This window comes from Artemia franciscana, chromosome 17 (assembly GCF_032884065.1).
Source record: "Artemia franciscana chromosome 17, ASM3288406v1, whole genome shotgun sequence".
Lineage (NCBI taxonomy): Eukaryota > Metazoa > Arthropoda > Branchiopoda > Anostraca > Artemiidae > Artemia > Artemia franciscana.
In genome coordinates this window covers 22,618,844-22,641,845 of record NC_088879.1, presented here as the reverse complement: position 1 = coordinate 22,641,845, position 23,002 = coordinate 22,618,844, and the positions used below count along the sequence as shown (strand labels likewise).

Below are 23,002 nucleotides of genomic sequence, written 5' to 3'. Positions count from 1 at the left end.
TGGGATATGTTGGGGAACTTTCCATCGGGGAATTTGTCATGGGGGAAGAAAATTTCCATGAAGGGAGCGTAGGATTTTCTAGCATTATTTAAAAAAAAACAATGAAAAAATAAATATAAAAAAGTTTTTTCAAATGGAAGTAAGGAGCAGCATTAAAACTTAAAACAAAAAGAAATTATTACGCATATGAGGGGCTCACCTCCTCCTAATACCTCGCTCTTTACGCTAAAGTATTTTTAATAATTTCCTACTTATTCTACGGCTTTTGTGATTCAGGGGTCATTCTTAAGGAATTGGGACAAAATTTTAAGTTTTAGTGTAAAGAGCGAGGTACTGACGAGGGGTGAACCCCCACATATACGCAATAAAAACATGAAAATACAAAAGTTCGTTACCTAAGATAATTTGTAAGTTACGTATATCTTTTACTAATAAAAACATTCTAGTTGCCTTTTTAAGTAACCAAAAAATCGGAAGGCAACTAGGCCTCCTCCCCCGCTCCTTTTTCTCAAAATCATTCGATCAAAACTATGAGGAAAGTAAAACAGTTCAAAATAGGGATGATACCTTTTTATTGACAGTGAATAGATACAAAATTATTTAACTGGATATTTCGAACACATATACAGTGTTCATCATCAGCAGTAAAAGCAGTAAGTTGAGTTTTACTGCTGATGATGAACACTGTATATGTGTTCGAAATATCCAGTTAAATAATTTTATATCTATTCACTGTCAATAAAAAGGTATCATCCCTATTTTGAACTGTTTTACTTTCGTCATGGAAAGGCAGTGTGGTCTTCGAAGTTATCTAAAACTATGAGAAAGCCATTTAGCCAAAAAAATAAATATACAAATTTCGTTTTAATTATTCCTCTGCGGAGAGCCAAAATCAAAACATGCATTGATTCAAAAACGTTCAGAAATTAAATAAAAAACAAGTTTTTTTTTAACTGAAAGTAAGGTGTGACATTGAATCTTAAAACGAACAGAAATTACGTCGTATATGAAAGGGGCTGCTTCCCCATCAACGCCCCGCTCTTCACGCTAAAGTTTTTTACTGTTTTAAAAAGTAGAGTTAAGAGAAAGAGTCAAACTTTAGCGTAAAGAGCGGTGCGTTGATGAGGAAGCGGCCCCTTTCATATACGAAGTAATTACTGTTCGTTTTAAGTTTTAATGTCGCACCTTAATTTCAGTTAAAAAACTTATTATTTTATTTCATAGCTAGAAATATCATTGAAACTTTTCAAGGAGCTAACTCGACTTGAAATTAAAGATTCTAGTGCCTTTTTCAAGAGTCAAAAGAAACAGGAGGGCAAGCAGCCCCCTCCCAAGTCCATTCCTTTTCCAAACACATTCAGTCAAAATTTTGAGACAGCCATTTTTTTTAGCATAATAGAACGGTTCAGTATCTATATCTCTATGGATATTGGGTATGTCAACCCCCCCCACAATTATCCAATTAGCCCATAATGCTTTAAAACTAAATCAATAGCTTTTCTGTGCATGGTTGCCAATAAGACACCCCAAGAATATATTGAGAACAACTGGGGTATTAAGTTGAAATTCTCGGGACTACTAATATTACTACTTCTGTGTATCCAGTTTGTCAAAGAGCATAGATGGAATTTTTCGTGAATGATATTAAGTTTTATTTTTCAGGTCAACTTGAGGAGGTATGAAATTAAATTATACAATACTATTTGTGTCAGGATTAAAAACTATTGAAAAGTATTCTTCAATATACATATAGCAGGCCAAACTATGGATTATTATAGAAAAAAATGAAAAGATTTTTCCATGAAAAAGAGTATGTCAACAAATTCGGAAAGAAATTAATTAAAAAAAAACTTTTTCCACCAAACAAGTTTGTCAAAGAAAAGTAAAGAGCTACATTAATCCAAAAAAGAGCAGAAATAAAGTCAAATAATCTTCCGAGCGTAAAACTACCACAAATTACCATCAATAAATAAATGAAACCCAAATTGAACCATAAATAACCAAGTCGATCTCAAGACTAGAACATTATTGGCACTTCGCTGAAAACAGAATACATTTAAAAATTTCTCTCTTTTTTTACTTTAATAAATAAAGATTATTAAATCTTTATGGAGTAAATATCAGTGGATGCATATTAAATTGACGATCCATGATCATTTGATTTTTTTTCTAATAAAGTGCAAATTATGTTCTGGTCTTGAGATGACCGTTCAAATTATTTTTATATCTCCAATACATCAATATATCAGGAGTCAGTTAGGATTATCACTTTCAATGGATATTGAGGGAGACGTAAAGCTAAATCAAGAGGTAAACTCTGTGTATCTAGATTTTTAAAAGGGTGTATTTGGAATATCTCTAACAGCAGAGGTTATTTCATTGAAACTTTTAGGGCATGTTGAACTAAATAAAAAGACAGTATGTGAAAACAGGTTGTCAAAAAGGCGTGTGTGCAATATCTCAGGAAGGATTAAAGTATATCAAACTGAAACTTTCAGACTATGTGGAACTGAATCGAAAGACAATCTGTGCATCCAATTTGTCAAAAGGGCGTACCTGAACTGAGTCTGTCGGGTGTTGCCGAGGTGGATATTGAACAAAATCAAAAGACACAACGTTTATCCAAGGTGTCAATAGGAGGAATGTACAATATTCCATAAGAGCTAAAAATTTATTAAAGCTCGGTATCCAGCTAATTCCCCTCCCCAGGTGATATCTTTCCAGAAAATTCCCCCTGCACAATTCCCCGGATAAGTTTCCCCTCTTGTAAATTTGAGCATTCAAGAGGAAGTCAGACAAATAAAAAAAGAAGAAAATAAGAGATTCCGGGATATTTTACCTATATTCCAAAACAGAACTAGAATTTGTGATGTAGAATATCCTATAAAATTTAGCTTTATATTTTTATTTCTTTTGATTGTTTTTTTCCGTGGTTTTTGGGGGCCTTCGGTTGAGTTATCATAGCAGTGTAGGATAAAGGTTAAAAAAAATAAACTTCCTTGCTTATTTGAAATAAGCAGTTTTACTTCATCTTAAACTTTTTTGGTTTTGACTTTGAATCTGACTCCATGCTACTGAAATCAGATAAAAAAAAAAAAAAAAAAAAAAAAAAAAAAAAAAAAAAAAAAAAAAAAACAAAAACAACAAACCCTTAAAGGAAGCCTACTTCAGACGAGAAAATCATTTGTAGTACGCCTAGTTGACGCGTTCTCGATTTCGAGGGATTAACTGGTATCGGGAGCCGGTGTTTTATTCCCCAGCCCCCCCATGGAAAATACCCTTAGATAACACCCCCTTTGCGGCTGGTTGGTCTCCAACCACCTTTGACTTATAAAATAAAGACTAGACCTCTCAATTTCTAATGTAATTAACACCTTCAGGACTTTCTGCAATCATTTGCGCAACCAAAAGGAAGTAAGACAAATAAAAAGAAAGAGAAAAGAAAAGATTCCAAGATCTGCCTCTCTCCCTAACTACAAAACAATCATAGAACCCAACTGTAGAGGTTTAAATTCCTTGTATGCAAATGTTTGGAATTGTAAAACAACACAGAATTTACCTAAGACAGTGAAATTGTTTGGACATTAAAAATATTTTGCCTAGTAGGGAGGAAGGGAGATGCCTCAAAAGTTACATTTTAATGCCAAACATCCCAACTCTCATTGAGCCTTCAGATAAACACAGAATTAGTTCTAAGAAAGAGACAAGGGGAGGGTGGAAGCAGAAATTGATGTATAAACCCCAAGGTTGTATTCAGGACTTTTGCTTGAGGGGCTATTGTTTAGGAGGGGACAGAATACTATAAAAATGGATCGAAATATGAAATTGGTATTTAATCTTGATTTCTAAGAATATTTCTGGTGTACGTTGTTATTATGAAAGTAAAGAGTAACATTCAAACCCAAAATTAACAGAATTTATTCGGTATAAGAGGACAACTGCCCCTTCGTCATCCCCACCTCCCCCTAATTATCGTAGAAACTTCGGAGGATGCTCATTTGATAAGAAATTGAGAGTTATTGTCCTTTTTTACAAGTCAAAAGTGATTGGAAACCAACCAACTACGGGGGGGGGGGTAATTTTTCACAAGGAGTTATTTTCTGGGGGCTATAAGCTCCTAGAACGACTGGGACCATGTACTATAGATATCGGAGCCAATTAGTGCTTCCACTTTAGGGATTTCACACTAAAATAGAGATTTTTTCGGATCTCCTAGGGGTGTACTTTTCAAATTATTTTCATCAGCCTTTTTCTTACCCTGCTACGATAACTCAACCCCAAAAACAAACAAAAATAGAAGAATCAAAGAGAATAAAAATATAAAAATAAATACTATTAAAGATTCTACAGTATCATTCTATCCATGTTAAGGGATATAGGGAGAATATTCCCAATCCCTTATTTCTTATTTCTTTATGCTTGTCATACTTTCCATTCGACTTCTCAGTTTTACATGTGAGGTGAACTTCTCGTGTAAATTGTCCACAGAGGGATTTCCAGGGGGGAATTTTCTCCAGTGAGGATATGCGAGGGCAATTAGTCAAGAGCCTTAAAACTCCTCAGAACAACAAGCCACCTGAGGCCAGCGCTCTCCTACCCTAGTCAAATGTGCTCAAAGGTTCACCCCTCCCAAGAAGTTCAAAATAGTTTATCTATTCAAAATAAGCCAAAATGGAAAAAAAAACCCACTATTAAACTAATCTCAAATAAAAAAATATTGCAATGTTACCCGTTTCACAAGTTCCCCAAAATAAATAGGGGTTTCTTACCGTGCACTTTGTGGGAAGCTGGCAACATCTGCAGGTTCTTGCAAATGGTCATAGGCATTCTCGTTAGCAACATCAGATCTTGTAAATGCCGCAGATTTTCTTGGCTCTTGGAGGATCTCACTGGAATGAGGAACAAATGTTTCACGTATTTGTTAATCAGTTGGAAACCCATTTGGAATGTGACTGCTTATAAATACAAATTTGAATTTGGGGCCAAATGGTCAAATAACAAACATCACTATAAAACAATTAACTTTCTGCCTGAAAACAGCGAAAAGTTAGTTTTCCAAGAGACTATAATAATAATAATTTATTTATAACCCATTTTTATGCAAAACAACCAGAGTAAATTACACTAAAAGGGGAGAAAAATCAAATACACAGAAACATAGATAACTTAAACCTTAATCACAGACAAAAACGCACGGATAACATTACGGTTTGGGCCTAGGGACACAAAGGTATGTCTTGTTAAATTAGTACTAAGTAATTCAAACGATTGGATAATGTCATTAGCACCACGCTTCTCAACAATACGTGTATAGCGACATGGAGTGGGAAGATAAGTAAAAATTTGCAATATCTAAAATAAGCAAAACAGATTCTGCGCAAATCATTCTTATTCAATAACAAACACATTCCGCTTAAAAACAAGTCAGAAGGGTCACAATATATGGAATACATTTTAGGTAAAGGTCGGCGTGAAAATATTCCACGGTTAGGTACAATTTTCGCATATCCAATCTTAAACTTTTCTTTAGCATCTCTCAGAACCTGAAGCCGTAAAAAAGGGAGAGTGGAACAAATAATAATCCCTTACCACCGTAAACTCACAAGGCTGATTTGACTACATCAAAAAGACGAAGGTATAGACGGGTATAGAGGCAAGATTAAATGCAGAGCAAGAGGAAGGGCAGGAGTCAGGCCCGTGCGCAGGATATTTTCAGGGTAGTGCCCAGAAAATAAGAAAGGTTTTGGATTTGGCACGGAGACAGTTCCCTGAGCACCCCTGTCAACATCCTTAGTAGGAATATACAGTTTAAAGAAATTTCCTACAAAAAAAAGAAAAAAAAGGCATGCTACTAGTCCTTGCAATAAGGACCCAGCAACTGAAACGTCAATTCAATGCCTTATGAGCTTTAAAAAAATCATATTGGCTTACCCTAAGGGACAGTCTTATATGTTGGTTGAGTCTCAAAATTTTCATTTTTGGAGCAGTAAAATGAGCAACTACAATTCCATTATCAACACCTTACCAACCTTAGCAAGACTGAAGCTTTTTTATTCATCATGAACAGCACCTGTTTATGTGCCCCATCCTTCCTGCCTGAATAAATAAATTCTATATCACCTAATTTCATGTTTCCCACCGAATGGCTTAGATGTATTTCTGAAAATTCCAACAAGCCCAGTTCAAAATGTCTGAATTCTTCAGTCAGTATTACAATACGCTAGAAACAAAGCTAGAAACCTTATTCAGAAATCTTACCGCTCAGGAGTTATCCCTTTACTCGATCTCGAATCACTATATATTCTTTCATGTGTAGGTTTTACTTTTTCTCAAGTTCATCCTGGCCTCCCCCAGCCCCTAAGTGTTCCGCCATTTTTCTTTTAACTCTGATTAAATAGTTATTATCTTCGCAATATAAAAAAGTGTATTCAAATTCTTTTTACTCCTTGTGTAACGTCAGATTTCAATCCTTTAATGGCGCGAATATTGCTTGGAATAAATTGCCTGAATCAGGCAATTTAAGGTTGTTAAAAAATGTTAAAAAGTTTGCTGGCCTTTAAGATACTATTTGTATCTATTTTCTCTTATATATTATTATTTTATTGGAGTCCATTTAATATACTTGATTAATTAAGTCTATTCAATATATTTGGTTTCGTGCTAGTTTTTATTTTATGTGTATCTTTTTACTATTATTACTGTTTTTATTATTATATTTATTTGTTTCTCCTTTTTGCTCTTCTCTCTATGAGTAAGTGATTATTTTTTGCCATGAGTAAGTGACTCGATTACTTTCCCCTTCTTTTCAGGCCAATGAGCCCTTGGAGGAATAATAAAATGTAAGATTGTATGTGTGTTTTATGATGAATAAATCTTATCTTATCGTTTCTTTACCGTTGTAACTTACCGGTCACAATTTTCAGATTACTTAATTTATTGTGTTGCGAGAGCAACACTTTGGTTTTGTCGTGTTTTTTTTTTTTTGTTCCTAGCACCCCGATTTCAGCTTATTGCTAGAAAGTGGTAAGGGTCTAACCTCTGCGGTTTTTACGGAAAGTGTGGACCTTAGGCCGGATTGATGAATATGACTTTACATTTTGGAAAGCTTCGTAGAACTCTTGCCTGGGGCCAAAAAGGATGGTTTTTGCTTGTCCTTGAGCCAGAGCCTATAGTGTGTGAGGTGAAGAGGAGTTGTAAAGCCTATGTCAGAGAGGACTATCTGAAGTTATACAGCCAAGCTTTCGTTTCATCAAACCATGTTTCTGCTTTCGAGTGGAAAGCTCCGTTCTAGCAGGCAAGCAGGCAGGCACCAGTTTCAAATTGAAGATGGACTAAAATCTATAAGTGTTAAATATATGCGACAGTTACCCTGCCCCACAGCCAATATATCTTCTTTGAGTGATAAATAGAAAAATTTAGAGAAGCAAAAAGCGGCATTTTCCCACGGGTCCGAAAGTGCTGCCGTGATTTCGGCTGAGTTTATCATTCGGTTTTTCGCACTTGGGATTGCGGTAGAGAAATGGTATCAGATTTGCCTCTTAAACTTTAAAAGTTCTCTCATTGCTAAAGAAATTAGAGTTTATCCTTTGCTCCTTTCTAAGTGATGACGTTAGAAAGTTGGCCTACGGCAAAAAAGTCAACTTTTGAACTAAGACAGATAGATTTTTTTTTTTCGACGGCAGTCGATAGCTTTTCATGAGCTGATCAAAGTATATGTCATCCATTTTTTTGTACAAAAATTCCTTCATGAGATATACCAGTTTGAAAGTTTAAAGGGGTTGACAACTTCAGTAGTGAAGTTGTCAGCCCCTCTAGGTACACACTGAAACCAAAAATAGGCCGATACCAATTGTGAGACATATAGGGGAGTTGCAAGCAACAGTCGGCTGTTAGCTCATAATCATCCTCGGCAATGAGGGGTTCGCAACTCTTACTAGTTGGTGTACCTATTTTTTGTTTCCGTTGTATTTTATGGTAAGACCAATTTGGTTCCAGTGGTAAGACATGTAGGGGACTTGTAAGTAATAATCGGCTGTAAGGCTACAATCATCTTTAGCAATGAGGAGTTTGCAACTTTTGCGAGTTGGTGTACCTAGTATGTATTTTAGCATCCTTACAGATTAACAACTTCAGCGTTTAGTCGCAGCGAGGAAACAAAACCAAAGTGTTGCTCTCGCAACACTTTACTCGGCGAAGCCGAGCAAAGGTTGCCGCAACACCTCACGTTGCCTATGCAACGTAGATCTAGTTAAAATTGCTATGACCTCAGGAAAAGAAACAGGCCCCACAAGTGAAAACAAGGGACTATCAGAGGTGGTTTTAGTGAGGACAGCTGGGGCACCTGCCCCGGGTGCAAAAATTTTAGGGGCGCAAAATTTCAGATAAGTTATCTAACAAATATAATTATTTTTGAAATTTTGAAATGTTACTAAAATAGAATGCGCAACTGGCAGCAAGTATTCCATATAAAGTAAATAAAGTTTTAAATTTCTTTAATAGATGAATTTTTTGTTAAAATTTCGCCTGAAAATTTTTGGAGGACAGAGGGGGAGGGTAATCAAGACTTTGTCACGGGCGCCAGGGGTTGCCAAAACCGCCACTGGGGACAATTAAATCTTTTAAAATCTACAAAAACTGCCTAAACAGATTAAGAACGGGGAAGCAAGAAGCCTCTGGGAAGAAGTCTATAGAAGTCTCTAGTTTAATGGATGCTTCTTATAGTCGTTGGCCCATCCCAAAACGCTTTAAGAGCGAAAGAAAACGCTAACTACCTAGAACATAGCATATATATTGCCTCAACTGTTAAAAAGTCAAATAATGCACTAATCATTATTGAGACGGTGCAGGAAGCGTTATGAAGCTCCCTGCACCAAGCTCCTTATTGTTGTAATCACTTGTTAAAATATATACAAATGTTTTTGCAATTACCAGATTTTTGCTCTTTAAGCAATTTAATGTCTTTTCCTACTGCGGGTTTTTCCAAAGATATTTGATTATAAAAGCAAGTCCGATGTCTAACACCGATTGTCTACTAAGCTTCAAAATTTTGTTTTCTTTTTTAAGGTTTTTACGGCACTTGGTATTTAGTGACTTCCAGATAAGCTAGGACAATGAAATTTGGCAGGTGTATCAGGGACCAGACCTGACTAAATTAAAAATAGTCGTTTCCCAGATTTGACCATCTGGGGGGAGTGGGGGGACGGTTAATTCGGAAAAATAAAAAATGAGGTATTTTTAACTTACGGACGGGTGACCAGATCTTAATGAAATTTGATATTTAGAAGGATATCGTGTCTCGGAGCTTTTATTTTGAATCCCAACCAGATCCTACGACATTGGGGGAAGTTGGAGGGGGAAACCTAAAATCTTGTAAAACGCTTAGAGTGGAGGGATCGGGATGAAACTTGGGGAAATAATAAGAAATCCTAGGTACGTGATTGACATAACCGGAACATATTCACTCTCTTTAGGTGAGTTGGGGGGGGGGGCGATTCTGAAAAATTGGAAAAAAATGAGGTATTTGTAACTTACGAAGGAGTGATCGGATCTTAATGAAATTCCATATTTAGAAGGACCTTATAATTCAGATATTTTATTTTAAATTCCGAACGGATCCAGATCTCTTATGTTAAATCCTGAACGGATCCAGTGTCATTTGGGGGAGAGCTGAGGGGGGAACCGGAAATCTTGGAAAACGCTTAGAGTGGAAAGATCAGGATGAAACTTGGTGGGAAGAATTAGCAAAAGTTCTTGATACGTGATTGACATGACTAGACTCAATTTGCTACCTTTGGGGGAGTTGAAGGGGATGTCAATTCAGAAAAATTAGAAAAATTGAGGTATTTTTTACTTAAGAACTGGCGACCGTTTATGAGGTATTCTTAAATTTGATATTTAGAAGGAACTCATATCTCAGAGCTCTTATTTCAAATCCCAACCAGATCTGGTGACATTGGAAGGGGGTTGGAGGGGGAAACCTGTAGTCCTGGAAATCGCTTAGAGCGGAGAGATCGGGTTGAAACTTAGTGGGTAGAATAAGCAAATGTCGTAGGTACGTGATTGACGGAACCGGACTGGATCCACTCTCTTTGGGGGAGTTAGGGGGTGGGTCCATAACCCTGTAATTTTCCTTTTAAATTAAACTATTGCTTCGTAGAATTTTACTAGAGATCATGCCATATGAGCTCTTGGCTCTTCTGGCCTCGTCACATCCTCCCGGAAAGTTCCCATTTCCTTAAAAAAAAAAATTATGACGTCCTCACACCCCAGATGAGGACGACCTGCTGTCTGTTTAGCACTAGACGGTTGCCTGAAAAGGACAATCTTCGGCAATCTGTTATCCATCATCCGCACAACGTGTCCTAGCCATCTCAACCGCTGTTTCATTATAGTCCTAGAAAGTGGGATTGAACTACAATTTTCATACAGCCTACTGTTTAAAATGCGGACAGTCAGCCGAGTACCCAGAACAATTCGTAGGCAATTTCTCGGGAAAATATCTAACAAATCTTCATTCACTTTTTTGAGTATCCATCCTTTAGATTCACATTTGACCACTGTCATTACTGTAGTTTCTAATATTTTAATCTTGGTTTGCTGACTTAACTTCCTGTTTTTCCAAACTTTTTTTTAACTTTGTAAAAGAACCCTGAACCTCGGCTATTCTACTTCTATAATCTTTACTGCTTCCACCATCTTGACTAATCAAACAGTTCGTGGTAACGAACTGTAGTGAGGAGCGACCCGGCTCAATAGTAACCAAAACTCTAAAAAATGGAATTTTTATACCAATAGCTACATCAAAAGAATCGCATTTTAATGCTGATTTTAGATATATAAGTTTCATCAAGTTTCAAAATTTGCCTTATTTTAGAAAATAGGGGAAAACACCCCCTAAAAGTCAGAATCTTAACGAAAATCACACCATCAGATTAGCGTATCAGACAACCCTCTTGTAGAAGTTTCAAGCTCATATCTACAAAAATGTGGAATTTTGTATTTTTTTTTTTACCAGAAGGCAGATCACGGATGCGTGTTTATTTGTTGTTTTTTTATTATTTTTTTTCCCAGGGGTGATCGTATCGACCCAGTAGTCCTAGAATGTTGCGAGAGGGCTCATTCTAACGGAAATGAAAAGTTCTAGTGCCCTTTTTAAATGACCAAAAAAATTGGAGGGCACCGAAGCCCCCTCCCACGCGAATTATTTTCTCAAAGTCAACGGATCAAAATTCTGAGATAGCTATTTTTTCAGTGTAGTCGAAAAACCTAATAACTATGTCTTTGGGGACGACTTACTCCCCCACAGTCCCTGTGGGAGGGACTACAAGTTACAAACTTTGACCAGTGCATACATATAATAATGGGTATTGGGAAGTGTACAGACGTTTTCAGGGGGATTTTTTGGGTGGAGGAGGGGTTGAGAAGAGGGGGATATGTTGGGGGAACTTTCAATCAAGGAATTTGTCATGGGGGAAGAAAATTTCCATGAACGGAGCGCAGGATTTTCTAGCATTATTAAAAAAAAAATGAAAAAATAAATATGAAAAATAAATTTCAGCTGGAAGTAAGTAGCTGCATTAAAACTTAAAACGAACAGAAATTATTATGCTTATTCCGAGCTCACCTCCTCATAATACCTCGCTCTTTACGCTAAAGTATTTTTAGTAATTTCAACTATTTATTCTACGGCTTATGTGATTCAATGGTCATTCTTAATAAATTGGGACAAAATTTAAGCTTTAGTGTAAAGAGCGAGGTACTGAAGAGGGGGTGAACCCCCTCATATATGTAATAAAAACATGAGAATACAAAAGTTCGTTACGTAAGCTAATTTATAAGTTACGTATACCTTTTACTAATAAAAACATTCGTAAAAAATTAAAAGTTCTAGTTGCCTTTTTAAGTAACCAAAAAATCGGAGGACAACTAAGTTTCCTCCCCCGCTCCTTGTTTCTCAAAATCATTCGATCAAAACTATGAGAAAGCCATTCAGCCAAAAAAATAAATATGCAAATTTCGTTGTAGTTATTCCTCTGCGGAGAGCCAAAATCAAAACATGCATTGATTCAAAAACATTCGGAAATTAAATAAAAAAACAAGTTTGTTTTAACTGAAAGTAAGGAGCGACATTAAAACTTAAAACGAACAGGAATTACTTCGTATATGAAAGGGGCTGCTTCCTCATCAACGCCCCGCTCTTTACGCTAAAGTTTTTTACTGTTTTAAAAAGTAGAGTTAGGAGAAAGAATGAAACTTTAGTGTAAAGAGCGGGGCGTTGATGAGGAAGCAGCCCCTTTCATATACGAAGTAATTTCTGTTCGTTCTAAGTTTTAATGTCGCTCCTTACTTTCAGTTAAAAAAACTTGTTTTTTTTATTTAATAATACTACCAAGGTAATGAGGCAAGACCCAAAAAACGAAAATTTACAAGTGTTACAAATTATAATTTATTGGAAGGAAAAGAAGTCTTTGTCCCACTACCTGAACAATTAACAAGTCTACAATATGAACCGTCATATAAAATTAGACCAATAAGGGCAGCTAAAGCAAAGGGCATTAGCAAATTGTCTGAAGTAATGAAAAGCCAAAATGAAGAAGAGAGAAAAATGGGGTTAGAAGATAAGCGACAGCGAAGTCAAAACGTGCCAAAATGGAAAATAATAGTTATGTTAATTGGGTTTGGGATTTTGACATGGGTAAGGTCATTAATGCTTACCATGCCTTTGTTAAAAATAAAGTTTCGGTGATATGTATTTCATAATGAGAAAAGACAAGCCGGGACAAAAGTCGCCGTACAACATTTGATTAAAGTTCCAAGCGATGAAATAGCTGTAAATAACGACATTAGAGTTTATAAGGTCATTAACCAGGAACCTAATGCTACATCAGCCTCTATCAAAAAATAAAGATTCGACGCTATGTTTTTCATAATGACAAAGATAAGTCAGGCAAAAGTTAAAGGTTCAATAACAAAAAAAAGACATAATTTTACAAAGGCTTTAATTCTCATTTAATTGTCATTTAAAATGTTTGAGAGGTTCATTGATGAAAATAAAGCAGAGATAAATGGTATTAGAAAACTAGTGAAAGTGAAAATCGAAACACCTAAACAAAAAGGCATGGAACAAACGACAGCGAAAATCACATTGAATTGTAAAAGAAATTTTGAACAGTGATCTGCGGTTGGAAATTCAAAAAGACGAACTTGTTATCTATAATGCCTTAAGAAATTAAATGAGATGATGTATGAATCTAAACTGCTAAAGCAAAAGGCGTGGAAAAACTTTCTGAGGCAAAGATGAACAAACATTGACAATGAAATTTACGGTTAAAAAACACAGAACAGCGATGACTGGCTACAAAAACGATATAAATAGGTCAGGACTTTAAGAAATAATTCATATTTTTCACAGGGTTAATTTCCCCACTCAATATTCCCTGAAATTTTCTCCTGATTATTCTTAGCCTTAGAAGTAGCTGCAATAGAAGTAGCTGCAATAGAAGTAGTTGGTGGAGCAGTAGCAGTACTAGCGGTAGTAGTATTAGTAGTAGCGATTACGTATTGCTTTTTGACTCCCCTATAAAGTTCTAACATAATATCCAAAGCCATGCCTGTGACATGTCCTTTTGACAACTTTGGGACACTGGGATACAGTGATTTGAAGAATGAACAAACTGATATTTTTTCCGACATATTTGACAATTAGTTGGCAACTAGCCTTTGGCTTGTGAAAATCAAACCCAGCTCATATTCAAACGGATTGCTTATCACGTCACCAATGAGATATAATTTATCAGCATTTTGTTTTCGCTGGAGACATTGTTGGACATTCGATTCTTCTCTCCTGACGGACTTTACTGAATGGACTACGATTATAGATTGATTATTATGATTGATGAGCTTCCGTAATAATGGTGGTTCCAAAATTTTTGTGTGTCTGTTCTGAACTTGTTGGACTGTAATACTGAAAACGAATGAGGCACTTCGATAAAAATTAATTGCTTACTGCGGCAAAAAGGGAGCAATCAAACGAGCAATCGCTGTTAGCAATGTGGTCTGAATTATAACGCTCTTGAGAAGCGAATGGGATCTTCTAGGCAACAGCTAAAAGTTTTATGGGTAATCTTTATGAATTCTGAGGTGCATTTAAAGGGAGTAAGGGGAGTGCCCCGTTATGTAATTTTTGATCGCTTAGATGTTATGAATATCCCGAACATTCCCCTTACTGCACTTAAAAAAAATGTTTGAGGCTCAACAAAAATTGTTAGTAATGCTTATCTAAAGGAAAATTGGAATTCCAACCGCTGAAAATCGTTGGAACTGATTATTTAAGGCCCTATTGTAATTCCATAATCATCATTGAATTCCCATTTGTTGAGAAACAAAAATACTGGACCTCGAACGCAATTTCGAACTCAAATTGCAAATTCAATTTGTTGCGACTACCAGTTTTTTTCTCTTTGGGCAATTTACTGTCAAAAAACATACAGACATCAAAAATGTCTGTACATAAATTTCTGCGTGTGCGTTTTGTAGACAAGTAAATTCTACTCATTTCAAAGTAAAAGTATATATTTTGCTTCCGTTTTTTCTCTTAAAACTTCTGTTAGAGCAAAATTTGTTGGAAATCCAATTTTTTTACAGTAATTTGCAACATCTTGCTTCATCGAATATTTGGGTTATATATCTGAGTATATAACCGAAATGTGTGAATATGCCAAGCTTTGTAGTTAAGAAGTAAAAGACCTTTGCTCATTCTCTAGATCCGGTAGTCTATCCTTCAGTACAACGAGCTTAACCCACTGTGTTTATGTGTTGACAAATAATCCGAACAACACTAATGTTTTCAGCTCAGCAATGTAGGGCCCTTGAGGAGCTTGTTTCTTTCTAACAACCATAATGTATTTTTTTCTCTCATATTGCGATTCAGAAAGACAAACCAGCACTTCATAGCACTTATTCCTTAAGTCAAAGTTATTCCGTAGCGTAGAGAGCGAGCAATTGAGGATGGGATAAACCCCTTCGTATACGGCATAATTTCTGTTTGTTTTAAGGTTAAATGTTGCTCTTTACTTTAGTCGAAAAATCTTGTTTTTTTTTAGGACAGACTACAGAGTAATTCCAAAGCTGTAATAGTGATAACTAAAGTATATGTAAAAAAAAAAACTCTTAATGTTTGGTCACTTGGTTTATCAGAAACTCTTCTGCTTGCGTTGTAAACATTGTTTATGAAGGCGTAATGGAGCAAGCCCCCCTTAGAAAAATATACTTATCCCTAAGAGGTTGATTGTGTATGAAGCTATAGTTATGTCACTTACTTTTCATATGATAAACTTTGCAAAGAATAAGTAGGACTTGTGTCTTCTCTTTCGTCTGAAGCGTTCAAGATCATCACTTGGCTATCTTTAACAAGTGATACTTTACCGCCAGAATCAGCAGAGCCGTCACTGTTTCTTTCGTCCAGAGTCGGGAAAACTGCAAATCTCATCTTCTTCTTGGTTTTTGCAATTCTCCCATCCAGTGCAGGCAACGAATGTCGCTTCTGGCTCCTTCGTGTTCCACTACCTGGTAAAGATCGTACCTTCCTTTCAGGAGAGTCATTTGTGGAATATAGTTCTGGTGAGCAAGACCAAGACAAACGCTGCATTTCTTTGTCTTTCTCATCCCGTTTCACTTTTGTCACTATAAAACACCAAGTCAGTCCAAAAAAAAACATTAAAACACCCACTGTCAGCAAAATAGGGCCAACAACGTGAGTGTAACCACCGAAGATGATGCTTGCTGTGTACTGGAGGGATTTTTCATCAGACTCGATAGGTCTGTATGAAATTGCTGTGAGCACCATCCCGACAAGGATGAAACAGAATGCGAAAACGATGATTATAATATGGCAATTTGCTGCAACAGATGTGCCACCAATACTGAAACCACCATCTATTTTCTCAATTTGGAGTCTGAAAAAAAGGCAAATTACAGCAGGCGTAATACAGAAACAAGACTAGCAAAACTGGAACCTCTATGGGAAACTATTGGAAAACACAGTAAATTGACTAAAAATCTTTGTTTTAAAGTTGGCTTTCAAAGTAGACTTTTTATTAACCCCCCCCTCCCCCGCTTATTCTTCTCTCACTATATATCTGGGCAGTCGTCCCTGAAAGAAAAAAAGAACCCTTGATGAATAGATAAATATAACTTATCGAAGTAGAAGGACTTCAATTGTTCGTTTGTCTAAGCGTCGATTTTACTTTGGAGAGATTGACCCCTAAACGGTACCTAATAACGATGTGATTTGTGTCAGCTAAAATGAATTCTTTAATCATGAATAAGACAAGACAAGATTTATTCATAATGAAGTACACATACAATATTAAATTCTTCTCTTCCCCAAAGGCTCATTGGCCTGTAAAGAAGGGAGAAGACAAACTAGTCACTTACTCAGAGTAAAAAAAGCAATCACTCACAGAGAGAAGAGCAAAAGGAGAAAACAGGGAAACAATAAAAACAAACCATACAACATAAACACTAATTGAAATTACGTTTGGTATTTCTTATGAAGTTGCCAAAGAAACTCCTGAACTATCAATATCATTAATTAAACAAATTGAACTTCTATTTTTAATTAGGTTTCAAGAATTGACATAAAGAGCATTGTTGACTATTTGAAATGTTTGACTTCTGACAATTTTGAGCTTCTTATAAATTTGCTAAGATGAATTTCATCTTTAATTCTTGATATGTAGGCTTTCATAATCGGTTAATGTTTTGACAAGGAGGTTTTCTTGTAAATTCTTCCCTCCATCGAAAGCGATTCAAAGCGGACTATGCCCTATATTGACCAGGAGTTTAAAAACACGTTTAAAAATCTGGTGAGAAAGAATTTCCGTTAATTAAGATTTTCGTTAATTATAACAGTTAAAGTCCATTATTAAAACAATTTTATGGGAATTTCGAAAAAAAAAATGATAAACGTTGAAAATGGCGTCAGATCAGAATGAAGAATGCACCATTGGAGCCATTCTGGTCGAAAACCACGTACTGTATAGTCGTGGAAAGCACTGATATGTCTCTTTTTTCGTGTTTTTTTCATCGCTGTTACTGCTAAAACTGTTAAATGGAACAAAATATCATTTTGACATTAATCGTAAAGGTAAAAGTTAATTTACGAAAACAATTGTCCGGGATTTTTGAAGAAGAGCTTGAAACGCTGATGTGTTTCTTTTTTATTCTTTTCATTTCTCTAGCGATTTATTTTACTTACCAAATAAATAGATACAAACACATGAAGTCAAACATCGCCAAATTTGTCGTTGCTCATTGAGCAAATCCCATTGTACATTGAACATATCTCATTGCTCATTGAACATAGTAACATAGCCAAATGCTCATTGAAACTATAATTATTAACGACTATAATCGACTATATTCGTTTTATCGACTGTAAAACGACTATAATCGAACGATTATAACCGACTATAACCAAGTATATACTATAACAACTGTAATCATTATAGTACAACAACTATAATTGATAATCGACTATAATCTATACATCCTTTTTTATTTCCTGGCTTTCAGGCCAAATTTTAGATAATTTCTCATTTGCTATTTTTTTTTGCCAGTAATTTATGGCAGTGGTTTTCTCATGCAGAATTAATATCTATGTCTACAAATGTATGAACCCTCAAACTTTACACTATATTCATAAGACACTGTATCCCTAAAGTATTCATGATTCCTATTTTAAGGAACATTATTGGAATATCTCCAAGCCTTCAGAAAACGATCAATAAAGAAGCCATTCTGTTTCATTCTATAGAGATTCGATGGGTTATAGATACCTCGTTTTACAAATTAAGTGCATCAAATTTCAACTAGTGAAGCATAATCCAGCCTTTATCAAACTGTTCATGGTAACGAACTGTGAGTAAGGGGCGACCCGGGTAAATAGTAACCGAAACTATAAAAAGCGGAATTTTGACACCAATAGATAAATGAAAAGTATTGGCTTATTATACTAATTTCGAATATTTAGGTTTCATTGATTTTAGTCTTATCCATCAAAAGTTACGAGCCTGCTAAAATTTGCCTTGATTTTCGAAAAGAGAGGAAAACACCCACGAAAAGTAGTAATCTTAATAAAAATCACACCATCAGACAGAAAACCCTACTGTAGAGGTTTCAAGCTCCTATCTGCAAAAATGTGGAATTTTAAATTTTTGCCTGAAGAACGATCACGGATATGTGTTTATTTGTTATTGTTTTTTCAGGGTGATCAAATCGACCCAGTGGCCCTAGAATATCGAAAGAGATTTCATTCAGACGGAAATTAGAAGTTCTAGAGCGCTTTTCAAATGACAAAAAAATTGCGCATAACTAGGTTCCCACGCCCCTTTTTTGGAAGTCTCCCTTGATTTGAAGTCTTCTTAAGAGAGAATTCCAAGTCTTTGCAAAGGGTAAACCAGTATTTACTTAATTTTTAATTAATAATATTATTATCTTCCATATGATTTTCCTCAATAAAACATCATCCTATCTGCATACTTAAACCCAATAGCCTTCAAGACACTAGCAAAATAACCTCTAAGGATAATTACCCTGGTTTAACATACGAGTATTCTTAAGGCCATTTAGATGGTCAAATTTGATAACAGTTAAGGTCAATCTCCGAGGTTTGAAGCCAATGCTATGTTCCTATAGCAGTGAAATGCGTATTAACAACAGACACGAGCAGATTCTTTGATGAAAAAATTCCTGTGGCTTCATTGAAAGCTTTAACATGAATAGGCCGAACAAATTTGCATTTTTTTTCTTTAGAGCCTCATAAAAAATTAATTAGTGGGGACACCTCTAATTTTTAAGAGTAGTAATAAAATAAATTTTAGAAGACGTAGAGAATTGTAAAGTAGCCTCTCGATTTGCCACGAGATTTCAAAATTTTTGGCCGTGAATTTTTTTTTTTGTTATCATCAGTTTCCTTTAAAATTTGCCATTTAAGATATTCTTCCTTTACTATTTAAAAGGGTTGTACTAATCATACAGCCTTGATTTTTAGGTCGTTTTGTAGATCTTATGCCGGTAAATCATCCCAAAGATTCTCAAGTTTGTAGTTATGTGGAATGATTTTTAGCAATAATTCTTAGTATTCAAGATTTCCTCCTTTCTCATTGGCTTAACCACTCTTTGAGGGGTTTGCCAGAATATCATTAAGAATGTTGACATCTCCTTAGCATTGCGACCAGATTTAAAGGAAGTTGAAAACATGTATAATTGGCAACAACACCTTGAGGCAATATCATATTTAATACTTCATACGAATTGGCATTTTTTAGGTTACAAAGCTGTTACAAAGCAGATAACATTATTGGCCTTTAAAAGTAAATAAACACCGATTGTAGGCCTATATGATGTATGAACATTTTTTTTTAAGAAGAACATTATTCTTAAAAACACATCATTTTAAATATTATTGGTCTTTAAAAGTAAAGAAACACCGATTGTAGACCTATAGAATGTATGAACCTTATTTTTAAAAAGAAAATTATTCTTAAAATCACATCATTTTAACATTATTGGCCTTAAAAAGTAAAGAAACACCGATTGCAGACCTATAAAATGCATGAACATTATTTTTAAAAAGAAAATTATTCTTAAAAACACATTATTTTAATCATTATTGGCCTTTAAAAGTAAAGAAACACCGATTGTACGCCTATAAAATGTATGAACGTTATTTTTAAAAAGAACAATAACCTTAAAGACACATCATTTTAAATATTATTGGTCTTTAAAAGTAAAGAAACACCGATTGTAGACCTATAAAATGTATGAACCTTATTTTTAAAAAGAAAATTATTCTTAAAATCACATCATTTTAACATTATTGGCCTTAAAAAGTAAAGAAACACCGATCGCAGACCTATAAAATGCATGAACATTATTTTTAAAAAGAAAATTATTCTTAAAAACACATTATTTTAATCATTATTGGCCTTTAAAAGTAAAGAAACACCGATTGTACGCCTATAAAATGTATGAACGTTATTTTTAAAAAGAAAAATAACCTTAAAGACACATTATTTTAAACATTATTGGCCTTTAAAAGTAAAGAAACACTGATTGTAGGCCTATAAAATGTATGAACATTATTTTAAAAAAGAATATTATTCTTAAAAACACATTATTTTAAACATTATTGGCCTTTAAAAGTAAAGAAACATCGATTGTAGGCCTATAAAATGTATGAATATAATTTTTAAAAAGAATGTTATTCTTTAAAACACATTATTTTAAACATTATTGGCTCTTAAAAGTAAAGAAACGCCGATTGTAGGCCTATAAAATATACGAACATTATTTTTTTTTAAAATCTAAAGTTGTAGGATATTCGTCAATTTTAGTTCCACGGGATCTCATTTCATTACTAATAGTACCGTATCTTAGAATATTTTAGTTTTTTCCCCCATCATCTCATACAGTTGACGATTTATAGGCTCGTTCATAAATGATTGATTACCCCGGTTTGGAACCGGGGTAATCATATACTTTGCTTTACGGAGTAATGCATATACTACTAAATTAATGTCATTTAAAGTAATATATTCGTGAAGGTACATAATAAACATTGGGCACCCTTGCCCTGGGGTCATAAATACAAGTAAGGGAGGAAGGAAACCCCTAGGGGTATTTAATAAATTTTTGAAACTACTTATATTTATATACTATTCGTCAAAAACAAGAGCTAAGAGCTCATATCGCACTTGTGACGAGGTCAAGAGGAGCCAAGAGCTCATATGATATGACCTGTAGTAACATTCTAAGAATCAATAGATTGCTTTAAAAGGAAAATCAGAGGCTTAATGCCGGTCGGGATTTAAAATAAGAGCTCTGAGTCAAGAGGTCCTTCTAAATATCAAAATTCATTAAGATCCGATCACCCACTCGTAAGTTAAAAATACTTCAATTTTTCTAATTTTTCCTTTCCCTTCAGCCCCTCAGATGGTCAAATCGGGGAAAACAACTGTAACGAGTCAATTAGTGCAGCTCCCTGACATGCCTAACAATTTTCATCGTCCTAGCACGTCCAGAAGCACTAAACTCATCAAAGCGCTGAACCACACCACCTAACTCCCCCAAAGAAAGCGGATCCAGTCCGGTTACGTCAATTACGTATCTACTGCGTTTATAAGCGTTTTCCAAGATTTCCAGTTTCCCCCTCCAACCCCCCCCCCCCCCCAATGTCAACAGATCTGGTCGGGATTGGAAAGAAGAGCTCTGAGACATGAGTTTCTCCTAATTATCAAATTTTATTAAGATCCGGTCACCCATTCTTAAGTTAAAAACACCTCAATTTTTCTGGTTTTCCCAAATTAACAACTTCCAGCTCCCCCAAAGAGAACGGATCCGTGCCAATAATGTCAATCTCGTATCTATAGCTTGTGCTTATTCTTCCCATCAAGTTTCATCTCGATCTCTCCACTCTAAGCGTTTTCCAAGATTTCCAGTTTCCAAGGTTTCTGTTTTTCCCTCCAGCCCTCTATGTCCTTGCATCCAATTCTAATTGAAAATGGATTATCTGAAACATAAGATTCTTCTGCATATTAAGTTTCATTAAGATCCGATCACCCATTCGTAAGATACCTCGATTTTAACGTTTTCCAAGAATTCCAGTTTCCCCCTCCAGCTCCCTTCAATGTCATCGGATCTGGTGGGGATTTAAAATGATAGTTTTAAAGCACAAGATCCTTCTAGATATCAAACTTCATTAAGATCTGAACACCCGTTCGCAAGTTACAAATACCTCATTTTTTCTAATTTTACCGAATTACCCCCCTCTCCCCCCAACTCCACCAAAGAGAGCGGATCCGAGCCGGTTATGTCAGTCACCTATCTTGGACTTGTGCTTATTCCTTCCACCAAGTTTCATCCTAATCTCTCCGCTTTAAGCGTTTTCCAATATTTCCTGCCCCCCCCCCAAATGACACTGGATCTGGTAGGGATTTAAATTGAGAGATCTGGGTTTCGAGATCCTTCTAAATATGAAATTTCATTAAGGTACGATCACTCTTTCATAAGTTAAAATACTTAATTTTGTCTAATTTTTTAGAATTACCCCCCCCCCCCAACTCCCCCAAAGAGAGCAGATCCGTTCCGGCTACGTCAATCCCGTTTCTAGGACTTGTACTTATTTTTACCACCAAGTGTCATCCCGACCCCTATACTCCAAGCGTTTTCCAAGATTTTAGGTCTCCCTCCAACTTTCTCTTCACCGAATCCGGTCAAGATTTAAAATAAGAGCTCCGAGACATGATATCCTTCCAAATATCAAATTTCAACAAGATCCAATCTCTCCTTCGTAAGTTGAAAATACCATATTTTTTTAATTTTTCAGAATTAACCCTCCTCCTCCCAACTCCCCTAAAGAGAGCAGATTCCAGTTACGTCAATCTCATATCTAAGACTTAAGATTATTTTTACCACCAAGTTTCATTCCGATCCCCCCACTCTAAGCGTTTTCCATGATTTTAGGTTTCACCTCCTATCTTCCCGCCAATGTCACCAGATCCGGTCGGAATTTAAAATAAGAGCCATGAGACACGATATCCTTCCAAACATTAAATTTTATTGATATCTGATGACTCTTTCCTAAGTTAAAAATACCTCATTTTTTCTAATTTTTCAGAGTTAACCCTCCCTCCCCCAACTCCCCCAAAGAGAGCGAATCCAGTCCGGTTACGTCAATCACATATCTGCGATATTTGCTTATTCTACCCACCAAGTTTCATCCCGATCTCTTCAATCTAATCATTTTCCAAGATTTTCGGTTTCCCCCTCCACCTCCGCCTACTCTCACCGGATCTGGTTGGGATTTGTAATAAGAGTGCTGAAGCACAAGATCCTTCTAAATATCAAGTTTCATTAAGATCTGATTACCCGTCCATAAATTACAAATACCTCATTTTTAATTTTTCCAAATTACCCCCCCCCCCCAACTCTCCCAAAGAGT

At 35.5% G+C, this 23,002-nt stretch overlaps 1 protein-coding gene across 4 annotated transcripts in view; it reads right to left on the bottom strand.

Annotated features, from left to right (window-relative positions):
• LOC136038011 (uncharacterized) overlaps positions 1 to 23,002 on the bottom strand; it is a 74,565-nt gene that overhangs the window by 11,878 nt on the left and 39,685 nt on the right. For all 4 annotated transcript variants that reach the window (XM_065720933.1, XM_065720936.1, XM_065720935.1 and 1 more), the window contains 2 exons: positions 15,318 to 15,953; positions 4,770 to 4,889 (listed from right to left, as the gene is read on the bottom strand). In XM_065720933.1, the coding sequence (XP_065577005.1) occupies positions 4,770 to 4,889; positions 15,318 to 15,953 (756 nt within the window). The remainder of the gene's footprint in view (positions 1 to 4,769; positions 4,890 to 15,317; positions 15,954 to 23,002) is intronic.